This window comes from Crinia signifera, chromosome 4 (genome assembly GCF_055691185.1).
Source record: "Crinia signifera chromosome 4, ASM5569118v1, whole genome shotgun sequence".
NCBI classification, from domain to species: Eukaryota; Metazoa; Chordata; class Amphibia; order Anura; family Myobatrachidae; genus Crinia; species Crinia signifera.
The window spans coordinates 177,157,411-177,181,904 of NC_139220.1; the positions used below are offsets into that span (position 1 = coordinate 177,157,411).

The window sequence follows — 24,494 nt, forward strand, 5'->3', positions numbered from 1 at the left end:
GTCTTACATGTACCATATTCCAGAGTCTAGCCTCAGCCTGGGTACCTATCTCAAGGAAGCAAAGCACACTAATGTACATAACAGGGGAAAGTTTAGAGTGCATGGCCCCTCCCTCCATGTTGGCTCTTCCCACTCACACAGACATGGGACCTGCTGCTTTTACTACTGTTGTGGGAGCAGCAAATAACGAGAAAGGAAAACTGCTTGCCACCTATTTTTTTAATTGAAATGACCTCCTAGTCACTTTTGCAGCCATTAGATATAAATTGAAAATCCTTTTGCATACAGTATGTTGTATGCCATTTTGTCTGTCTAGGAAAGAGCACATCTTCATTGCCTCTCTTTTGCCATGGTGTGAAGGAGGGAAAAAGCAACAGTGCTGCGGAAGAACGCATGCTGGTGGAAGAAGATCGGATTCCTGCCAACACATCGCAACCAGGAAAGATTGGGCCTGCAATAAATTTATTTGTGATAGCATATTTGTTCAACTTCTTTCTAATGCTGTGTACACATTACACCAGACCTGGGCAATTGCGGCCTTCCAGATGTTGAGGAACTACACATCCCAGGATGCTTTGCATTAGTTTTGCTATGTGGCCATGCTGAAACTGATGCAAGGCATGCTGGGATGTGTAAACAGGAAAAAAAGTACCAGTAGGCGCCTTTTGCACACTAAATAAAACAATTTAATTGATCAGCAAATAACATGAAAAATAAATGAAAAATAAAAAATAAAATATAAAATAATGTACAATATAAATACACAAATACACAAAATATTATGCATGCATATAAAATACTTTAAAACATGTGCATCAATATGGTGATATATGTAAATGGCATATAATTACCAGATCCCGGTTGATTGTTCAAATATAGACCAGATGTTGGTGTCCTTTCTCAATTGATAAAGCCGCCGTAGCACGGCGAAACGCGTCTTGATAAGGAATTCCTGCTGCTGCTGAGACCGTGGACCTGGAGGAATCTCTTACCTAGTGTGAGCTCCAACAAACACCCCATACCCCGGTCCCTGACAGACCTCACCAGCGCAGTTTCGGAGTGTTACCTAGGATGAGACACAGCTCACCTGCCATCCCGGCGGCATACGGCAGCAACACGCACGAGACCTGACATTAAGGAAGTCTCCGCCCGCCGCAGTGTTCAGCGGCTCACACTTGGCTCGCTGGCCGGTGTAGCTGCTCCACACCAACCAACACTGCAGGCATGTGACGGTTCAGTGCGCCAACGTACCCAGACTGGGACCTGCCGAGAGCCCCACTATCTACAGTAAGGAAGCATAACATCGCTGGTGTCCGTACCGATTAAAGGTAACATTAAGTACACCTACTCCGTACCTGACTTCTCTGCTAAAAAGCCTTTAAAGGAATATTTCCTGTGGATTACAAATTTCTGTTGGGAGAACTCACAAATTATCCACCGATCCCCCTTATTGTTGTCCCCCAAATACAGCGCTGGGAATTCCACCCCTATTATTCAGGACACCAACATCTGGTCTATATATGCGCATATTTGAACAATCGACCGGGATCTGGTAATTATATGCCATATACATATAGCACCATATTGATGCACATGTTTTAAAGTATTTTATATGCATGCATAATATTTTGTGTATTTGTGTATTTATATTGTACATTATTTTATATTTTATTTTTTATTTTTCATTTATTTTTCATGTTATTTGCTGATCAATTAAATTGTTTTATTTAGTGTGCAAAAGGCACCTACTGCTACTTTTTTTCCTGTTTGCTACGTTTCTGAGGGCGGCATCCCTCTCCCAGAGGGCAGCCACTTGCACACAGCATCCAAGCACTTGCCCCTAGCGCTCAAGGTATATTGTTGTTCTATGCTGGGATGTGTAGTTCCTCAACATCTGGAGGGCCGCAATTGCCCAGCCCTGCATTACACGATGTGTGTACCCAGAAACATTGCAGCTGATGGGAGTTACAGAGAGGGGACGGGGACCATACTGAACTCTGCAGCATGGCTCTCTCTTGGGATCAGGGCCTGATTAAAGGTTCTAGGTGCCCTAGGCTAATACACATGTAGCTCCCCTTGTAATGCTGTTAAAGACACATGTAGGGCGCTCAGGGACTCGTCATTCATACTGCCATGTATGATTTAATGCTTGTGGCGTGGGAGTGAGGCTATGGCTTTAGGCTGTCCAGCTGGTGCCGTAGCACAATGTACATAAAGTAATGGTTCCATCAGTAAGTTACAATTTCACAGTTGTCACCTGCAAGGTACCCCCAGTCCTTGCACCCTAGGCTGCAGCCTAGTCAGCCTACTGGATAATCAGTCTCTGCAATGTCTTCCATCATCCTGTATGTAGAGACATCTGAGGATGCCACTGATGACGTGTGGGAGTGCACATATAGTGGGTGCACACTGGACGATTTGAACATTTTATGTTTCAGATCATTTGCTAAATTATTACAAATATTGTGTACTGTGTACCCAGTTTAAGACACAAGTTATTAACAAAACAATAAAAGTGCAATAAATATATCACCTCATATCCAGCATCAAAGTCCAATGGTGTAGATGAATTTCTGTATAGAAATCCTATGCCTTCGTCCACATCAAAAAACCACCCATTTGGGGTTGGGCCAGATAATTGTGACTGAACTGAATACTGTTAAAACATTATAGGTTTGAGTTTACCAATTAACACTTTAGATATCGGAAAGTAGTAATAGTTTTCATTTAAAAACAGAAAACATTAATTGACTTGAACATATTTTTATATAATTAAATACAGGTTGAGTATCCCTTATCCAAATATTCCTTATCCAAATTATTCCAAAAACCATACATTCCAGAAAGTTAAAACTTTTTTTTTTTTTTTGCTAAAAGCACTATTGGGGACATCTGTAACAGCACTACTGAGGACATGATACAGATGGGGCAGGTCCCATCTTGGCAGGGAATGGCGATGGCGACGCCAGCCACCATCCCCCGCCAGCGCCATATCGATTGCGAGAAGAAGACGTGCGCGCACGAGAGGCGCGCGCGTCCCCTTCCGATGGCGCTTCCAGCTGCTCCCCCGGGTCCCCACCGCCTGCCCGCACCCTCCCTAACCCTGTTTGTCTCCCTGAGGTGGAGACGGACAGGGTTCCTGTCGCCCCGCCGACGGAGATTGAGACGCACGTGAGACGCACGCGCGTCTCAGTCTGATGGCTGGCAAGGCTGCTGGCGGATCGCCAGCAGGGACATTCTGGCGATTCGCCAGCCAGGAAGAGGCCTGCCCCATCTGTATGTAACTGGCACTACTGGGGACATCTGTAACAGCACTAGTGAGGACATGATATGTAACTGGCACTACTGAGGACACCTGTAACAGCACTACTGAGGACATCTGTAACAGCACTACGGAGGACATGATATGTAACTGGCACTAACAAAGGCAAATATAGAAACATGGTAATGGGTGGTCCCAGATCCAAATACTAATGGATGGACCTGTGGCAAAAAAGGGTTGTGGCCTTAAGGAAAGGAGGCCTGTCATCACAAAAAGGGTCATGGTATTACACCACACACTGTAATGCCCATTACACATTTTAGCAAACTCCATAATACCCATTACACATAAGGCCACACACCGTAATGCCCATTACACATTGTGCCACATATCATGATCCCCATTACATCCTATATAATGAACCATAATGCCCATTACATATTTGACACATAAGTACCGTTTACTGTTCCTAAATGCTAGGGGCTTCATGCTCGATGCCAGGGGCTTCATGCTCGATGCCAGGGGCTTCATGCTCGATGCCATGATGGCTTCATGCTCACTGCCAAGGGGAAATTCATGCTTGTTGCCAAGAGGGAGTTAAATGCTCATTGCAAAGGGGGAGTGAAATTGTTCGTTGTCGGGGGGCGGAAGGAGAATTGCTCATTGAAAGAAAGTAGTGAATTTGCTCATTACTAAGGTAGGGAAGGGAAATGCTCATTGCCAAGGGGAGAGGGAATTGCTCGTTGCCAAGGGGGAGTGAAACAGACAACCACTGGATGCACACAATTTAAAGAAATGACAGCCGGGCAGAGAGAGCTGTGCGCTGCCCGGCTGTATAGTCTAAACAGGTCCCTAGATATTTTAAATTCTCCTGCTGGACCACGAGCCAATAGGAGCCTGTGGTCCGGCAGCCAATCAGGAGCGGCATTGCTGGTATTGGTGGCTGCTTCTGATTGGCTGCTGGACCTATTGGCTCACGGTCCAGTGGGAGAATTAAAAATATTGAAGGACCTGCTTTGCTTAGAGTATACAGCCGGACAGCTCACAGCTCTTTCTGGCTGGCTGTCATTTCTTTAACTTCTGTGCAGCTGGCGGTCTAATGGGTGGTCCGGTGCACCCCCTGACCACCCCTTAGATTTGCCTATGGGCACTAAATATGTGCAAGAAAATTATTGCTTGCCATTTAAATTCAGTATCTAAGATTGTACACAAACTTTGTTTCATGTTTTGATGTGTTTGTACAACATAAATGCAAGATACCTCAAGATATGTAATTGAAATATAAAAATATTCTGAAATACGGAATACTCCTTTATCTAAAATTAATCTGGGCCTGAGCATTTTGGATAAGGGTTACTCAACCTGTATGTATCTTTACAGTATTTAAAATGTGTTTATTGTTATATTATAGTGTGCTTAAATGCATTTTATGTAATTAATAGACTACACAAAAATGGTAATAAAGTTCCAGCAAATAATAGCCTAAAATGTATGTCCCACATAGGGGCTGATTCAGACCTGTTTGCACAGGTCCTAATTCGTCCCCATCCCCGGTGGCTGGGGTGTGCGCATGCACAAACCCCCAGAGTTTTACCCTCGCCTAGCCACTCACAAAATGATTGACAGACAGTGGGCAGTCGTTGGGGGTCCCACACGGTGGTTACGTTCCAAGGAAACGCAGACATGTCATTGCCTGCTTGGGTGGGTAAATCTCGTCTGCTCTCGTATGGAATTCGCACAAGTGGCTTACTTTTATCTACGAGGAGAGGAGAAAGCATTTGATGGTGAGTAACCATCTTATAAGTTCTCCTCTGTGCAGACGCATGTGAGCGGGTATGTAAGCGTACACAGCCATTTGCATCATGTCACGGGGATCCAGTCGGCGGTGGGGCGTGCATTCTTCGGGGCAGCGTTTATTTGCTTGCTAGGCAGAGAATATACACAGTCTAGCATGCAGGTCTGAATTACCCCCGTAATCTAAACCTCCATGGAAATGACTACTAATTGTGATCCTTACCTTTAGTGGGTCACCATCAACATCAGTTGCTGGCACTTGATAAATGGGGACAAACATTGGGTAATTCTCCGGAATATTCTGAAATTCTTTAAAAAAAAAAAGTTACAGTAATCACATTATTATAATGATCATTTTCATCAGATTTTTTTTCTTTAATTAAATGAACAAGGATCAAATCAAGCAGCACAGGGGGCGAGATTTAGTGAAATGCGATTTTTTTGCAAAGTGCGATTTTGTTCAAAATCGCCCTATATCGCCCTTTTAAAAAATCGCACTTTTGCTGTGAATTCGCTAATTTAATTAGATGCAAATTTGCGGCAAAAAAGTGCGATATGGTGCGCTAATGTGCGATTTGTAGTCATGAAAATGTGCGATTTTTAAGTCATGAAAATGTGCGAATTTGATAAAATGTGCCATTTTGTGTTAAAAAAAAATGGCGTGAGGTCCTCCCTCCTGTGCATAACTAGCCCCGGTCTCATTGAGCCGGACCTGTTCCAAAAATCTGGGGGACCAAAAATCTGGGGGTCCCCCATATTTTGAAACCAGCACCGGGCTCCAACAGCCCGTGGTGTCATGCCACAGCCGGGGGACACTTTTTATATAAGGTCCCCCAGACGAAATATGAGCACCGTGGCTGGTCAGCCTTGGACACGCTACAAAGGCTGAGAGCTTGATTGGCCAATGCGTCTCCATGGAGACACATAGCTCAGCCAAAAAGGACTGAGCTATGCGTCTCCATGTCAGTGCAGGGTGAGCTGGCTCTGGAGGAGACAGAACAGCGCTGGACCCTGGATTGGTAAGTATATTGGTGTAAAAGTGAGGTGTGTGTTTGTGTGTTTAAAGTTATACTTTTCAGTGTGTGTGTCTTTTATTTTAACATTCTTTTTACAGGTGGACTACAAGTCCCTTTGGGCCCATTAATGCCCTGCATGCTGGGACTTGTGGTTCTCCAAGTACCAGCATGCGGGGGAGGTCTGCTGGCACTTGTAGTTCTCCTGCATAAAGTAATGTTAGGAGTGTGAGAATTAACCCTATCAGGCCAGTGTCCACTGGCCACGGATGCCGGTGACAGCCACGGGCTTCAGCCCTGGACGGGTGAAGCCTGGGGGACCCCTTTATTGGGGGAGTCCCCACTCCTCCAGGTATCCCGTCCAAGGCTGACCAGCCACGGTGCTTATGTTTCGGCCGGGGAACCTTATATAAAAAGTTTCCCACGGCTGTGGCATGACACCGCGGGCTGTTGGAGCCCGGTGCTGGTTTCAAAATACGGAGGGACCCCCAGATTTTTGGTCCCCCGTATTTTTGGAACCAGGACCGGTCCAAGAATCCATGGCTGGTTTCAGAAACACGGGGGACCCCTACACTTTTTGTCCCCTGTATTTTTGGAACCAGGTCCGGCTCAATGAGCCCGGGGCTGGTTATGCTCAGGAGGGGGGGACCCTACGCCATTTTTTTATTTTATTTTTACTTTTACAAATATTTTAACACAGAAACATACACAGATCTCAATGATCTGTGCAATGGTTCTGTCAAATTCGCCAGTCAGAACCTGGTCTATTTTTTTGGCGATTTTTAGACATTTTTTGGGGGCGATTTCCAAATTCACACCCCATTAAATTGGCGATTTCTATATTTTTCAATGGGAAAACATCTGGATGCGATTTGAGAAATCGCCACTTCTGAATGTGCGAATTCGCGGCAAAAAGTGTGATTTTTGCCGCAATTCGCATCCCATTAAGTTGGCGATTTATGAAAAAAGTGCGATCTTGGCCGTTTTTGCGGAATTTTTTTTTGCCAAAAACAGAAAATCACTCCCTATTAAATGTCACCCAGAGTTTTTTTTTCCACTGTACTGTAAGTTAGTATTACATTGTACTGCAGTATTGGAGAATAGACAGGGTATAGTGGAGGTAATAAGTGGGTATACTGTATAAGCAGTAATGAAACTGGCTGATTAAACAGGATTCAATTGTGCCAGCAATTAACATAGGGCCTTATTCAGACATAATCATAGGGGTGCGAATTTGCAGTCCATGTGATTACCAAATGACTGCACATGTGTACTGGTCGCAGGAAGCCAGCATTTGGGTGTCGTAATTGTCTGTTTTTTGGGAGTGTCAGGGAAAACCCAGGCATGCCCAAGTGTTTTCGGGAGGGTATGTGATGTCAGTTATGGCCTTGTTCAGGCTGATTCTAATGCAGCCGCCGAGTAAGACAAGAGCTACTCAGAGCCTGCACACACTGGGGAAATTATTTGATGGTGGGTGAGCAGTTTTTTAATATTACGTATAGGCTTATATTTTTAAGAATAGGAGACAAAACTCTTAAAAATATAAGCCTATATGTAATATTAAAAAACTAATAATATTTGAAAATTAACATGCAGCAAGTGTTCATCTTTTACTTCATTACTGTGGGTATAAAGGACTGGTACATGGTACCCCTGATATCACCTTGAAAAAGCTTCTAAGCGAAACGCGTTAATGTATTATAGCAAAGGGCACCCACCACCTGGATTACAAATTTGTTTTCATTACGTGGGCCCGGACCAGCATCCACAACTACCCCAGCAGCCGTGGATTAATGGGACTCTAAAATTATCCTCTTCACCAGGTAGAACACCACACCAGCACTGTCCCTGGACAGAAAAATTCAACACCTCCAGCATAGTCCCTGCTATAGTAATCGGCATTCAAAACTTGGGACGTATATAAAGGAAGCATTATAGGAACGGACATTTAGCAAATTCATTTACCCTCTTTTTAATGTTTATTGCATTTATTTTATTGTAATAAATTTGAACATATAACCTCACACCTGTTGCATGTGTATAGACACATAGCGCAGTTTCACACTCCCCTTTTTTAAATTGTTTCTACTTATTTGGGCTTGACACCCAAATTACCGAAACTGCAGCTTTAGCAAACCCACTCTCCCTAGGCACCTTCTCAGGACACCCAGTGTCCTAACCCGTTGTTTGTAAAACAAAAGTCTCTGCCTTACAGCGCCTCCCGCAGCAGCATACATAGACACATCCAGACGCAGCTTTTTGGCATGCACAGACAGGTACTCTCCCTCCCCGTACTCCTATTTTTGATTTCCTCTCCGCTTCCTTCTCATTGCAGGCACTGCCTACGCTGCATACTTCAGCTATCCCCTCTCTCCTCTCTTTTTTTATGGCAGGGCAGCCAAACCAGGTGCCGCTCATCCCCCACCACTGTAGTGCGACTACAAGTGGAGGACAGCAGCACACCTGTGGAAGCATAAAGCCGTACACTTATCTACACAACTTATCTCTCTTTTTATTGGGAACACTCATCCGCTAATGCCCTAAGAGTCCACCATGCACTGGAGATTATCTAACCAGGGGGTCCCTAAAACAAACGGGGAGAAGCAGTATCCCATTTCATTCCTCTTAAAATTCTCCCCACTATACTGAAGCACACTCACCCGCTATACCTATAACAGCGCATCATAATTACCTTGGTGGTAGCTGGTAAAATGTGGATATACATTAAAAGAGAAGGGTGACCTCTCTAATTAATCAATGTAACATTTCCAGCTACTAATACAGGTATACAAAGCCGGGCAGCAGCTGCTCTCAAAGGGAGATAAAAGAGGTATTTCCCCTTCATCCCTCAGATCCCACAAAAGATTGCGATCTCCTACAATAACTAAAAAGCCTACCTCACATATAGTGGCAGCTGGAAAATCTTGGGTGGTCCTGCCAAACGGGAAAGTTGACTTCCCTGAAACCCACCAGGCAACCCATTAATGCTATGGGTATATAAAGGTCGATTGAGATCGCCTAGCCGGGCTAAATTGGGAGACTGTAATTTATACTTTATCTCTCCCTTATATATTCTCTTCTATCCTTCTTTTTTCTGTCTCTCCTTTTTCTTCTTTTTCAACCTTTTCTCTCCATTTGGGGGGGGGAGGGGGGGAGACATAATATTACCTATATTGACTACCCATAACAATTTTGTATAAATATGTCTGTTCCTGTCTTTTGACATTTACAGGAACTGTCAAAAAACATATACTGCGCCTATGATTGTCGCAAACTGAACGCCACTATTTAAAATGATATCTGACTCTATTATATACACCTTTATTTTTCACTGGTTATACCTTGAACAAAATATACTTGTTTAAATCTGAATATGGTCACTCAGCGATACTATATTGTGTATATATATATTTCAACTTTATTATAAGATTGGAGAACAGACTTGTTTCGCGCCACAGGTTTTTCGGTTGCTATGTTAGGGCTGCCTGACTTACAAAATCCCCTGTTGGATAGAGATAAGTAGGAAGAATATGGGTAACAATTGTAAGGTGGCGCCCTTATTATGACCTCAGCAATTGGGTCAATAATGCCTTGTAGTCAAAAAACAAGTAAAGTCCAAAGTTTATAAACATTTATTAAAAAGTCTCTTATTCCACAACAATGTAGGTGGCTTTTCCAGACTAGTAAAAGGTTCAACATGATATTTATTTTATTTCAGGATAGCAAACAAACGTTTCCAATGCGTTTCGTCCCTACGTGGGACTTCATCAGGGGTTTGCGGATGTCATTATAATCAATTCCAAAGATTTTAGTAGGGGAGTGTCTACAATGTGTTGGTTTATTTGTTAGGTCCTTGTAAAGAATTTGTTCAATGGTACTCTATCGCTTTTTTTTCACTCATAGGTCAGCGTAAGAGCCTCTCAATTTTCACAAATAGATACACCTTAATAAGGTTAATAAATTTATTGACAGCTCTGGGTTGTTTGAAATGGACCAGCTGGACCGTTTCTCCAAGATCTGCCGGGGTTCCCAAATAGACTGCTATGTCTGTTAGGGCAATGCTGGAAATGAATATATAACCTCAATACAGAGTCTGGGATTATTCAGGGTACAGTTTTCGCCTTCAGGAGATGTGCTCAGTGGGAAGGCTCTGTAGGAGTGGGCTTTATTATAAGATTGTATGCTTCCAAATATGTGTTGGTTTACTGCATTGAGCAGTTTGAAGCACTGTACAAACAAAAAACCTGTTTCATCAACCTCAAACAACCAGCCAGAGGGTTACTTGACATCAGACATACTGTTTCTTGTATATAGACTGTGAGTGAGCAAGTTTTTAAACAAATTATCATTTTTCTTATTATTGTTACTAGGTGATTCATCGCGCCCTACGGGCGCTCTTCACACCGTCGTAAGGGGCTGCGCCCCCTTAAATTGGGAACTGCATTATTGCAGGTGCCAGACGGGGTCCCGACAGTCGTTATCCCAACAGGCATTTACCCGACGTCGGGATCCCGTTGCGCTCAGCCTTGCTTAGTTGCGCTCACCATGCTGTCTGAGTCCAGACAGTTGGGATCCCGACGTCGGGATCCCGACTGTTGGACCCCTGTACCACACCTGTTATTGCGTGGAAGATGTTTCGTATTATATGGAAGATTCCCTGCTGTGGGTGTGTGAGCAGGGGTGGTGTTGGTGGGGGAGGGATGTGTGCGGGTGAGGGGTGGGGGGTGCGCGCATGGGGTGGAGTGTGTGCGGACTCATAGTACATGTGTGTGGTTCTGGGACTTGTAGTTCCCCAGTTGCAGTGGATACACAGTGTACAGTGTGTGATGCTGGGACTTGTAGTACATGTGTGTGTGATGCTGGGACTTGTAGTTCCCCAGTTGCAGTAGATACACAGGATACTGTGTGTGATGCTGGGACTTGTTGTACATGTGTGTGTGGTGCTGGGACTTGTAGTCTTCTAGTTGCAGTATATAGTAGTATACAGTATGTGATGCTGGGACTAACCGATGGCGCAAATCTTCCTGTCCCGCACCCAGACTCCGGCACAGGCCTATAGGCGCGCCCTCCAGCATGAACACATAGCGGCGCAGGCGGGTGAGCTCCAGCACCGGGTAACATGGAAGGTGCTGAGGCCGCCACGGTCAGTGCGCTGGAAATCCACCCCCAGGGCCCGGAGCCTGTCCGCCTCCCCACCGTGTACAGGGGAGGCTGCTTGCACAGCTGCAGCGTGCCCGGGCCGTCCTCCTCCTGCAGCTCCCGCAGACAGCGCTGCTTGCACACACAGCCTCAGGGTAAGGTAGCAGCCCCTGCCGGAGCACATTCAGCACTGGCCGGGGAGTGCTCGGCGCCATCCCCAGGTCTCTGTGAGGCCTACAGCGGCCGGGAAGGAGTCCGGGGGAACGGGATGGTGTGACGCCGGCATCAGGGAGGGATCTGCACTGGTCGGTGTATGTCTGATGGCCGGGAGGGAGGGGAGCATTATCTGTCAATCATCCCCTTGTGTATAACGCTGTTATACACAACTCTGCCCAGCGTTATATACACAGGGGATGATTGACAGAAGTGGCTAAGTATATAAGAGATTTCCAATGGCTATGTGTATCTATGGCACTTATTCGGATCTGATCGCAGTACAAATTTGTTCTCAAAATGGGCAAAACCATGTGCACTGCAGCTGCATGGAACATGTGCAGATAGAGTTAAATTTGGAAGGAATGTGTTGAAACTGAAATCTAAATTGCAGTGTAAGAATAATGCAGCCAGTATTTACCCTGCACATAAACAAAATAACTCCCCCAAATCTAACTCTCTCTATATATGTTACATCTGCCCCACCTGCAGTGCACATGGTTTTGTCCATTTTGAGAACAAATTTGTACTGCGATCAGATCTGAATTAGGGCCTGTGCCCCTCACCAGTGTCACCATCACACACTCTTCCTCCCAGTACTACTGGAACAGAAAACTTCATGGGCGGTCTGTGGCGCAGTACAGATCAATTTTTATAGTGAGTAAACGCAGCATCCATGTATATTTTAACTATTTAAAACAAACATTGCATGATCTTTTACTGAAGGGCCTGATTCTGATTGACATGCACCCCTTCGCATTCACACAGGGGAGTGATGTTTAGTGGCAGCACATGCGCATAATCTTTTATGCGCAAGTTCAGCTGCATTTTGCGAGTGGGTACGGCAAATTGATTATTCACCGGCCCATTTACACCTAGCAGTGCGGATGGGGGGGGGGGGGTGCTGTGGTGGCAAGGGATCGCGCCCATGGGAACACCCAGCATTTCATGGGTGTTCCCATGGAAATGCTCCTGTAATTCGGGTGCCGGGGCGCAGGCATCTGACAGCAGATGTCAGCTGCCCATCCGCTTCTCATTCGCCCATCCATTCGCATGTGTGCTGGGAAATCGGCATGTGTGTGTCTGGGGCGGCAACAAAAGTCTTGCCTAGGGCATCAAATTGGATAAGGCTGGCTCTGCCTGCACCGCTGGATAACCCCCTCCCCCCATGTCGCCATTTCCCCTCGCAACCATGCAAGGGAATGTGTTACAAAAACACATCCCCTCCCATGATGCTGCTGGCGGAGAAATCATTTGATGGTCACCTGGTTTCGTAAATAAAAGTCAGTGGAAACTCTCATGAAATGCTGGACGTTCCCATGAGTGACCCCCGTCCACTCCTGGCCCACCCGTATCCCTGCAAACAGCCTGGCGACTATGCAAGTCACCGAAGCCATTCACAAAGGGGACCTGCCAATGCACATAAAATACCATGCGCATAAAATACCATGCGCTGTCTGACAACCATCTGGATGGGGCCAAACTCACTGCTTAGTAAGTAGATTAGAATCGCCTCCAATGTGTATTGGTTTTGGGGCACTGAGATGATAATGGAAAAAGACTTCTAGTGCTGTTGGAGCAGCCATAGGTCCCAATAAAATCCTGTTTAGTCAGTCCCTTTTGTATCACTCATTGGAATCCACTGTACTCCCAATTCACAATACCATTGTTATGAAAGCACACATTTGTGACATCACCTGTTCAGCTACTCAGGCTAGAACTGTTTACACTTACCTCTTTTTAGCACAAAGGGAGCTGCACACACCGGGGGTTCATTTACATTTTCAATAAGCACAGTTAAAGAAGCAGTCTCATCAGCAACGAGAAGGCCACCTGAAGTTGAAACTATTATATCATATCTTCTTGGTGATCCATCTTCAAAATCAAAACTCATAGTAGTAGTAATTATTCCGGTACCTGCAAAGCACAGATTTCATTTCAAATTATCCATATAAAACCAATTTCAATTAATATTGTAAAAAATTGGAAAATACTAAAGCTGTTAAATGCAGTTATATAGCCACAGTATACTGAGTATGACATTTGTGTGCATCAAGCATAGTCCGCACACTGTGGGCCTGATTCAGGATGCAAAGATGTGCAAAATGACAACTCCCAGCAGCAGGTCCCGCCCCATGATGAAACACAGAAATGTAGCATTTGCATCGCCGAATTGCGCAGCTATGACCTGTTGCGCGTTAGACTGTGATGGCATTGCAGTCACAGTGTAAGGATGATGCACATGCACTGGCACATGCACAGTTCTACATAAAAAAGTGATCTGCGATGTTTGCAGATCTGCGGGGCAAGATGAATTAGCCCCTATACACGATAATCAACAGGGTTCTAAGTTAGCAAATTACAAAATGTTTGTTTTAGTGAACATAATTATTGTAAATGTGACTTTCATATGTTAAGTTCCTTATTCTGGTCCAATTCGCATGCTTGTTAGAGTTTTGTAAATGCGCATGTGCATACGCCGGGTGCGTGTCACCATGGCGAACAGATTATTCACCAGGTGCACGCAACCCAAAATTGCCGGCAGGGAGTGGGGTACTCGCCCATGGGAACACCAAGCGTTTCATGGGCTTTCTCATGAAAAAGTTGGGCGTTCCCTTGGAAATTGCTAGGTGACTTGAATGCCGGGGGTGGGCAGCTGACACCGGATCTCAGCTGCCCACCCAGTTCCTCCCGAATGTCCACGCATTTATAGGTGAGCCGAGAGTCACTGTATATATGTGTGCACGCATCACATCTCTCGATGGTTGGCGACCGATGTGGGAGTTTACCCCTGGACTGCAAATGATTGTTTATATAAAAATGGGGGGGGGGCCATCGCAGGACGGGTTCTCGTGGACTCGCAAAGGTGTGAATTCCCATCAGAGCAAGTCAACCAGAATTAAACTACCTTGTATCAAGCAGTCAACTGCCCACAACTATCACCATGTCCCACCGCATCATGTCCACCGGCTGCTGTCACTCACATCATGCTATCCGTAGTCTGGATGCTGATGTTGTGCCGCCCACCTGACCCCCACCCAGAGTGTCATGCCTGCAGCCTGCCAATCATGGGATGGAGACAGACTAAGGCAGTGGTAGCCAACCCTAGCCCTCGAGAGCTACCAACAGTTCACATTTTCCAGACAACCTAGCTGCTGCACAGCTGCACTCATTAATCACTGACACATTTTAAAAGATCCACAGGTGGAGCTAATTAGCTCACTTGTGATTCTGTGAGGAGACCTGCAAAATATGCACTGTTGGTAGCTCTCGAGGACTAGGGTTGGCTACCCCAGGACTATGTGTACACACGGTTCGATATGGCTTCCGATGTTGACGATATCGTCAACATCGGAAGCCATATCGCATACATATCGCATACTGATTGTATGCATTGTAAGGGCTTCCTAGCCCGATGCGCGCTCCCGTTTAAGGAGAGATCGGAGGGGAGATAGAGTGGGCAGCACACTCTATCTAGCACAAATCGCAAGCATATCGCATGCATCGTATGTGCCTTGCGATATGCTTAAGATGCGATGTGCTATACGATTTCCAGGGCCCTGTCAGTCATCCTGTTGTTAAGTCAAAATTGCTTAGTCAAAATCTTAAGCAAATCTTAAGGCACATAGGAAATCGCATAGTAAATCAAATAGGAAATCGCATAGCAAATTGTATGGTAAAAAGTCAAAATGTTAAGCATATCTTAAGGCATATCTTAAGGCAGGGGTGGGGAACCTTTTTTGTGCCAAGGGCCGTTTGTATGGGGAAAAAATCCTTCGGGGGCCATATGTAAAAATGTATCTTACAAATTGTCCTGCTGCAGCCGCCCCACGCTCCGGTGGCTGCCGCTGAATAGGCCTGACAGTTTCTGGCTGCTGTTGATTTAGAGGAATCTCGAAAGAACTACCGACCTCTCACGAGAATTCCCCTGTACTTGACTCCCGGCAAAGCTGCCAGGCGGGTGGGAGGGCCACTGAGACCGGCTACGGGTTCCGCATATGGCCCCCGGGCCTGAGGTTCCCCACCCCTGTCTTAAGGAGTAGAGAAAAAAAAAGGGAAAAGTAAAAATCGGACAAAACATCGAATCGTACATCGGATCGCACAGAACATCGAACCGTGTGTACACACTCTAAGGTCTATGGGCCTTATTCTGCTTGGAGCGTCCGGGCCGTACGCGTACGTCCCGGGGTTTTTCACGATCTGCGCATGTGCAAATACGCTAATGCGCCGGCGCGAGCACTCCACAACGCTTACGGCCGGTGTCTCAACGTGCGAAAAAACCTGTACGCGAGCGTACGGGTAATGGGGCGGCATAGGGGCGTGCTGATGGGAGCGGCCGAAATAATGAGGGAAAATGGGCGTAAATATGGGCGTACACGGGGGTGTGCACCAGAAATGAGCGGTGCTACTACCGCACGATCGACTGAGGCACCGTTCGTTTCGGACACCAAACAGGCGGCCGCCAACCGCCAGCTAAAACCACTCCTAGAGATACCGCTTGCCAGCGTGCGCCTGAGTTGGCTAATTAACGCTGATTAGTACTCAAACACATACACCTGAATGTAATAAGCAATGCTGCAGTCTATTAACTCCAAACCATGATTTCACTGCCTGCAAGCCACACATGCAGCACGCAAACACATTGGAAGCTTATGTTTCTATACTTCTCCACATTTAAAGGTTTGTTTAATTTAAGGTAAGAATCTTTTTATACGCTAAGGTAGGTATTTGATAAACAGACACATTCACTACCTGCTTTCATAGACTTTACGCAGTAGCACACTCAATCTACACAAGTCGACATGTGTCAACGTGTTCACTCTAATACTAACATAGGTTTTGTATTTAGGATACAATAACATAAACCACATCTAACACCTACAAAGGATGTTTCAGCAATGTTTGAAGCCCATGACCACTATTTTCCACACAATCTTTGTATAGTACCCAAAATTATGACCTGTACCACTATCTCATCTGCTATGATTTGGATTTCACTACACTCTGGATGTAAGATGCCACCAATCACATTATTGCACTCTCATCTCTCTAACAAAGGATTCCTACATCTGCTTATGACACTGTCAAATCATATATATTTTAAAAGTTATGCATGTTTGTTCACAAGCTAATTTATCATGTTTGGCCCATTCACACATCTTTTTTAGGGAGGACACATATGAATTCCTACACAAATGTACCTTTTCACCCTTGTTTGTCTGCCTCACCCACTCCATGAGGAAAGCATTGTTCTGGACCTGCTTTTACCTACTACTGTAGGAGCTACCTCACCTGCACACAAACTGCTTTCTCACCTATTAAGTTGCTCTGCACATGTGCTGACACAAACTAATTAGCAGGGAAAAGTTGGATAGGAACATGGGAATGGCCATAGAGAGGGTTACACATGGGAAACTTCCACCACACTTCAACAAATGTTCAAAAATACCCTGGTCAGTAAGTACACATAAATCTAGTATTTGTTTCACACAAGAAATTACACATACCACAATTTAGATGTAATTTGTAAAATAAATTTATTTGCTGTTCAGCATCACAGCTTGACACTTTAATGTGAGAAATCAAAAAAACAAATAAAATAGACACACAAATAATAAAACAGCCAGAACAAGAGGTTGCATATCTCCAAACATGTGTTACCCTGCAAATGCAATGGTGAAAGAAATGGGGACACCAGAATACGTACTGCAACAACCAGGGTGAATACTAAGCAAGATACACACCACCAAAAAAAAAAAACCTGCATTTGTAGAGGTCAAAATACGAACTTTCATGCCCATGGCACGCAAATGGATCGATGGGCAACTCAGGAAGCGGATGTCCAGTGCAATTTAAACCTTTGGCCTCCAACCACAGAGGAAGTGAACCAGGTCTCATTTGGGCCCTTTTTTGCCCCTTTTAGATGGGGCCTTGGGGACAGGGGCCTTTGGGTCAGCTGGCTTTCGGCGTCTTCCCCTAGTCGCCACAGGAGGGTCAGCCGAGGTGGAAGGTTGGGGAGCAGCTTGGGGTGGGGCAGCAGATGGGGGATTGTCCCTTAGGGACCTGGCGGTGGACAGCTGCTCCGCAATAAGTTCATTCTGGCGGCTGAGGTGTTGGCCAATGCTTAGCATGCCAGCCGCCAGAGTTTCATTAATGCGGTTCAACGCCTCAACCTGCAGCTGGTTTGTGGCCTTCCACTCCGCCAGAAAATCCGCCACCTGCTGCTGACGGATCGCAGCATCCACCCCTTGCTGCTCGATCCTGTCCAGCGTCACCAACAGGCTCTCACTCAATGTCTCCTGTGGCTGGGGCTGGGGGCGACGTCTTGCTGTAGGCTGGACCACCTGCTCCACCTGTGGCTCTGCAGAGGAAGATGCTGCCGGTACATCCTGACTTTCTGCTTCTGCTAGGATAAGAATTGAAAACAATGTCACCATCACATAAGCAATAAAAAATATCTTTCTAAATACAATGCATTACTGTGACTTACCATCAAAAGCAGCAGCAAAGACCTCCGCCGGGAGCTCACTGTCCATATTGGAGATCCCCCTGATCTCCCCCACATCGATGACATCACAGGAGTCCAGCTCCAGGGGGGTAAACTCCAAATGGTCAGGCATAGGACCGCTCCCGGTGGACATGCTGTGGTTGTACCGGTCAGTCATCTTCCTCTTCAGGGCACTTTTGAAGTCAGTCCACCTACAAGTTTAAAAATACAAATATCACCATGAGATATGTGCACCACTGTGCTACGTGTAGGCTTACCACCTAGTCCCTTTAATTCCGGACACATGTTACTTACACAGGTTCTGTGGCAGTTTAAAATTAGGTGAAGTGGAGTCTTGAAGTCAGCCAGCCACAGAACCTGTGTAATTAATATGTGTCCGGAATTAAAGGGACTAGGTGGTACCCGTAGCTACGTGACATTTCCTAGTGTGGGTGATCTTCTGTTTTTTTGCCATGTGTGGCCAAATAATTCTTTGATGGACAAAACCATGTGCACTGCAGGTGAGGCAGGTGTAAAACCCCACCCAAATCGGATTATCTCTGCACAAGTAACACCTGCCTCACCTGCAGTGCACATGGTTTTGTCCATCTAAGAAATATTTGGCCAGAAAGAGTGAACTAGAATAAGAGCCTCAGTTCCTGCTGGAGACTGCTGAAAAATTGCCCTGACAAACACACTAACCTTTTCTTCACTGCGTCCCAAGTTCTGACCACTGGTGCCACCTGGTTCACTTCCTCTGTGATCTTGTCCCAAAGGTTTCGCCTTGCACTGGCACCCGGCCTCCTGGTTGCCAATTCAATCCATTCGCGTGCCCTGGGCACGAGAATTCGCATTTCGGCCTCTACAAATGCAGGGTTTCTCCTTCTGGTGGTGGTATCCTGCTCAGTCATCACCCTAGATGTTGCAGCACGTTTTCTGGTGGCCCCAGTTCTCGCACCATGCACCTGCTGGGTCACACCTGTTTGGAGAGATGCAACCTCTTGTTCTGGCTGGTTGCTTGGCCCTTGTGGAGCTGGTGGAGGTTCACCAGGGCCTGTTACTGAGGGGCCCGCTTGATCTTGCAGGCGACTCCTCTCTTGGGCCCTCCTTCTCCGCTCCTCTTCCCTCTTCTGTAATGCTTCAAGCATGGATTCTGCTTGTGCTCTCTGCAGAGCGTCCTCTGCTGCTGAATCGTCAGAGTCAGACATGTTTGCAGCAATTGTGGGCTGCATCTGACTGAATATTTATATGTTAATCTCCCGCCACGAACAAGGGGGCGTATATTTTTCCCCGCAAGGTAGATGCAAATTTACGCCGATATTTCCCGCCGATAATTGCCGCTTAAATTACGCAGGTCTCAATGCACCTGATTAATCACCCGTATATGTATATACACAGGTTGTGGAGCATTGTGGGCTACATCGTGAAATGTGTGCACCTGTCATTCCAATGATGAGTGTTGTCACCTGGTATCTGTTGGAGTTCGTGTATGCTTTGTGAGTCACATTTCAAAACATCACGTTATCATGCTTGCCTTGCATATGTAATGTGTATGAAATTGTCATACAGCAACATGTTGCATTGTGGCCCTTTAAGCAGCGTAGTTATAAGTTGAGGGTTGCGTGTATTATTTTCCGCCTACTGTATATACAGTACTCCTCCCCATGAATATCGGTGTATCGTGCCCCCTTTAAGTAGCGTAGTTATAAGTTGAGGGTTGCGTGTATTATTTTCCGCCTACCGTATATACAGTACTCCTCCCCATGCATATCGGTGTATCGTGCCCCCTTTAAGCAGCGTAGTTATAAGTAGAGGGTTGCGTTTATTATTTTCCGCACACTGTAAATACAGTACTTCTCTCTTCATTGAATGCATGCTGTTGGTTGTGGTGTGTGTATATCGGAACGGTCCGCGTAAGTTTCTATTCGCATCCAGTTTGTTAATATAAGAGGGATTAATAAAGTTAATACCAAACAAACAATTTTTTCGACCAATCAGCAAGCACCAAAAGTGATATATGTACCTGCAATTAATAACTGCGCCATTGCCAATATGACTTCTACAAGAGCCAGGCCCTTTTCTACATCAGAGCTTTTGGCCCTGGTGGAAGTGATGGATCGTCACCTGGGGCCCAGGGGCCCATATGTATCTAATGCGGACAAGCGGCGGGCGTATAATGCTGCCCGCCGCCTGATATTTTCCACAACCGGCGTCCGCAGAAGCCTGGGCCAGGTTGAGCGGCGCTGGTCCGACCTGCGCCGGCGGCAGCCGGTTCTACTCAGCAGCCTTCGCCGCCATATTGCCCAATGTAAGTTTTGATTACTAGTATGTCAGCGTTTTTTAGCAATGTTTGGTGTACTTTTTATAAATATGTTCCTGAGTATGGGGGTGTATATGGGTGTATAGGGGGTGTATATGGGTGTATAGGGGGTGTATATGGGGTGTATATGGGGGGTATATGGGGTGTATAGGGGGGGTATATGGGGTGTATAGGGGGTGTATATGGGTGTATATGGGGTGTATATGGGTGTATAGGGGGTGTATATGGGGTGTATATGGGGGGTATATGGGGTGTATAGGGGGTGTATATGGGTGTATAGGGGGTGTATATGGGGGGTATATGGGGTGTATATGGGGGGTATATGGGGTGTATAGGGGGTGTATATGGGTGTATAGGGGGTGTATATGGGGGGTATATGGGGTGTATAGGGGGGGTATATGGGGTGTATAGGGGGTGTATATGGGTGTATATGGGGTGTATATGGGTGTATAGGGGGTGTATATGGGGTGTATAGGGGGTGTATATGGGGTGTATATGGGTGTATATGGGGTGTATATGGGGGGTATATGGGGGGTATATGGGGGGTATATGGGTGTATAGGGGGTGTATAGGGGGGGGTTTAAGTAGTTGATCAGTTTTTGGGTGTAGGATATCAAATAGTTTGCATGATAAATGTCTGAAATTTCACAGCAATGATAATTGTGAAGGTTATGAGCATGACTAATGTGAATTTTGCTTTCCCCCTTTTTTATGAAACCCAATCTTCGATTTCTATGCCATCAACATGAACATTTCAGCACGGGCAAGGGCACGCATTCAAGCCCGGGAGCAGGCAGCCCGGGACCAGGCAGCCGAGGAGGAGGAGGAAGAGGAGGAGGAAGAAGAGGAAGAGGAGGAGGAGGAAGAGGAGGAGGAGGAGGAGGAAGAGGAGGAGGAGGAAGAAGAGGAGGAGGAAGAAGAGGAGGAGGAACAAGAGGAGACCCAGGGTGCAGTTTGGACCCACACCATTTCCCCATCCCCTTCCCCCTCCACAACCCCCCCCCCCCCTCCACAACCCCCCCCCCTCCACAACCCCCCCCCTCCACAACCCCCACCCCCTCCCCAACCCCCACCCCACCCCCTCCCCACCCCATTTCCAACCCCCCTACACCTCTCCACCACCCACCCCCAAACCTCTCCACTCCCCAGTCACACCCACTACCTCGGTCCAAACACCAGGACCATCCACCTTGCTCCTGCCCCCCCCAACCACTCCACAGCCAACCAGCGGCGCCCAGGATGGCTCAAGTAGCCGTAAGTAAATAATGTGTCTAATGTTGACCTACACATTTCTACACATAAACAATCACAACAACCACATATGTGTATCCAACATCAACATTAGTTGCAACATATCACTGCAGGCCGACCATGAGGTGTGTCCTGTCCTTCTCCAGGAACAAGGCTCCCCTTGGTGGTTTTTTGGAGTGTGGCCATGCCTCACCCCTTGAATAATTGACATAACAGTACATCCAATGAGATATCCGACATTAGTGGTGTGGTAGTTATGTGGCTCCAGGTGTTGGGTAACTCCAGTTCCCAGCATGATGTGCAACACAGGGCCAGATTATAATGGAGGCGCAAGGGGTCAGTGCCCCTGGGACCCCCTCTAGCTAGGGGCCCCCTGTGGTTGTCATTTTTTTTGGTAAAAATAAAATGTTTAAGTTATGTTTTTTTTTTTAGCTAAATGTTTTGTGCATGGGTGGGGTAGTGCTGCAGCTTCACCTATCTGCCAATGTGACAATGATTTATGGTGCTGAGCATCGGGAGGCAAGGCACACTGATTGCACAAGTGTGCAGTGCATTTCTGGGAGTTGACTAAGTCCCATGACACTTTGCACCAGAGGACAGAGGCTGAGAAGTTTGTGCTGAGCTCTGATTGGTGGAGCTCATTACATGCTTCTAAGGTCCATGGAGAACAGCAGCAGCAGCTTAGTCATAGGAGGGTTTTTAATCAGAGGCAGCACTAGGACTGTGAGGTCTCCTCCAGAGTGAGGGCAAGAGGGACAAACACAGGCTTTTCATGTGGTATGGTGTCTATTATTATTCCGAGTGCCGCCAACCCCCTGTCTATATATATATATATATATATATATATATATATATATATCCCCTGCAGGTAACCATTGACCAAGTTTATTCTGCCTTTACTCTATGTTTTGACAGTATAATATTCGCCCATGCAGTGTGCGGCCAGTAATGACAAGTGCAAGGGGGCCCCCCGCTCTAAAGTACCCCGGGCCCCCCAAAGGCTTAATCTGCCACTGGTGCAACTTAAATGTAGAGATTGTTTTGGTAATAGTGTGTGAGGCCATGCGGATGCATGCTTTACAAACATAGCTGTAGGCCTATAATTTGTACAGCAATGTCCTAAATTTAAAATAGTAAGGAGTGCTTAAGCCACAACAATGTCATAACCCTTAAATAGCACAGGCTAATTGTGAGGTTAGAGGAGAGTCCCCCCAAAACCAAAGTACCAATTGGGATACAGCATACATTCATTGATGAAGGAGTAATTGAATTAATGTTATTTACTATGTACAGTATGTGTGTGTTAACATATTATTTTTTAGTACTGTGTTTACAGCAGACCCATCTTCAATGTAGTTTACAAATGTATGTGGCCTTCACACATAACTCTGAACTTTTTATTATGTACAAATACAACAAACATTTGTGTATGTTATATATTAATTTTTTTTTTTTATCCCTTCACTACAGACACTGAACAGCAACAGGAGGAGGTCGCCAGAATAATGAGGGAAATGTTCCTGACCCTCCTCTATTTATTGATTCTTTTTGGGCAACTGGAGGCCCTCATTTAATTTATTTTTATCCCCCCCCCCCCTTATTATGTTTGTTACAAATAAAAGTTTCAATTCTGTTATAAATTGCCTGTGTTTTTACTAATAAATATGTTAGAGGGCTTGTAAGGGTAGGTACATACAGATGTGTACTGTACGTTATACTTGTAATTTGAGGTGAGGGGTAATGATTGATGTGTGAATGTGTGTGTTTTTGAGTAAAATAACACATAGTGAAAATGCATGAATGTTTAATGTTGTTCGATTAAAACATCACACATAACATCAGGGTAGGTATACATGTTACACATTTTGGACAAAGTAATTACGTACATAATTTTGTACATATACAGAAACACCAACATAACTTGATTTAAAAGTAACAGCAATATGGGGACACATAGATAGTGATTAAAATGCCACATTAGAACATAACAAATATACATGTAATGAGGGTTAAAATGTAGTTTTATTAGGTCTTTATTAAGGTAGACAATTGAGTTAATAGAAAACAATAAGTGAATAACAAATAGATTAATTAATCAATTGTCAGATTAGTAGTTGAGAGGCAAGATTTGCAGGTCCATATATGTGAAGGGTATGCCAGCGTGCACGGACGTACGCTCACTCTCACGAGCGGTGACATAAGCTGAGTTTTCCATTGAAAACAATAGGGACCCGTCCGTGCAAACTGGCGTACGCTCAGATCTCCGCAAGAAGGCGGTGGTGAGACGGAGGAAAGACGGCCGTAGACGGCGCCGTACGCTCAGTTGTACGCCTGTTGTAGGAGTGCAAGGGCTGGGCCGTCCGCGTACGTTGCCGTACGCTCATTTGTACGGCACTCCCCTTCTACGGTATTTCTGGCCGTACGTAAGCGGCTGATTTGTGGGTGGACTTAACCCTAACGGCCGCGTACGGCTAGCGTGCGGTAATGGCGAACGTACGCACGTTTGGCCGCTCCGATCAGAATAAGGCCCTATTTCACACAAAAAGCTAGACAAACTTGGCCTGTTTTTTTGCCGGACGGCAGAGCCTTTCACATTTACTTGTTTTAGCTGGATAAACGTTGTGCTTATCAAAAATAAAAAAATAAAAACATTAAAAAAAAAATTAGAGAGGGGGGGGGGAGCAGGTACTAATTACCCCGGCCCGGGCTTGCTGGAGGGGCTCAGCAGAGTCCGATCCCCTCTGTCCCTCCCGGGAAGCAGCACACACGTACAGCATGTGGTGTGCTGACAGCACCTTCTCGACTTTAGAAGTATTTTTTGCTCTCCCCGTAATAAATTTAGGGGTGTGGCCTAATCGCAGGAGGTGGTCACGCCTCCCACAATTAGGCCACCACCCCATTTTACCAGGTCAGCATACCTCACGGCAGCCCTGTGTGTAATACACTGTCATGTTAGACCGGTCCGGTCATGGTCGGCAGCCGTCCTCTTCAGTGAATACATCCGACTGCTAGCCA

The 24,494-nt window shown here is 45.9% G+C and overlaps 1 protein-coding gene across 1 annotated transcript in view; it reads right to left on the reverse strand.

Moving 5' to 3' along the window:
- LOC146072999 (cadherin-related family member 4-like) overlaps positions 1–24,494 on the reverse strand; it is a 145,411-nt gene that overhangs the window by 102,733 nt on the left and 18,184 nt on the right. Inside the window, exons 4-6 of the mRNA XM_083180172.1 lie at positions 13,156–13,338; positions 5,280–5,365; positions 2,534–2,656 (exon numbers count right to left, since the gene is read on the reverse strand). Coding sequence (XP_083036298.1) covers positions 2,534–2,656; positions 5,280–5,365; positions 13,156–13,338 — 392 coding nt within the window. The remainder of the gene's footprint in view (positions 1–2,533; positions 2,657–5,279; positions 5,366–13,155; positions 13,339–24,494) is intronic.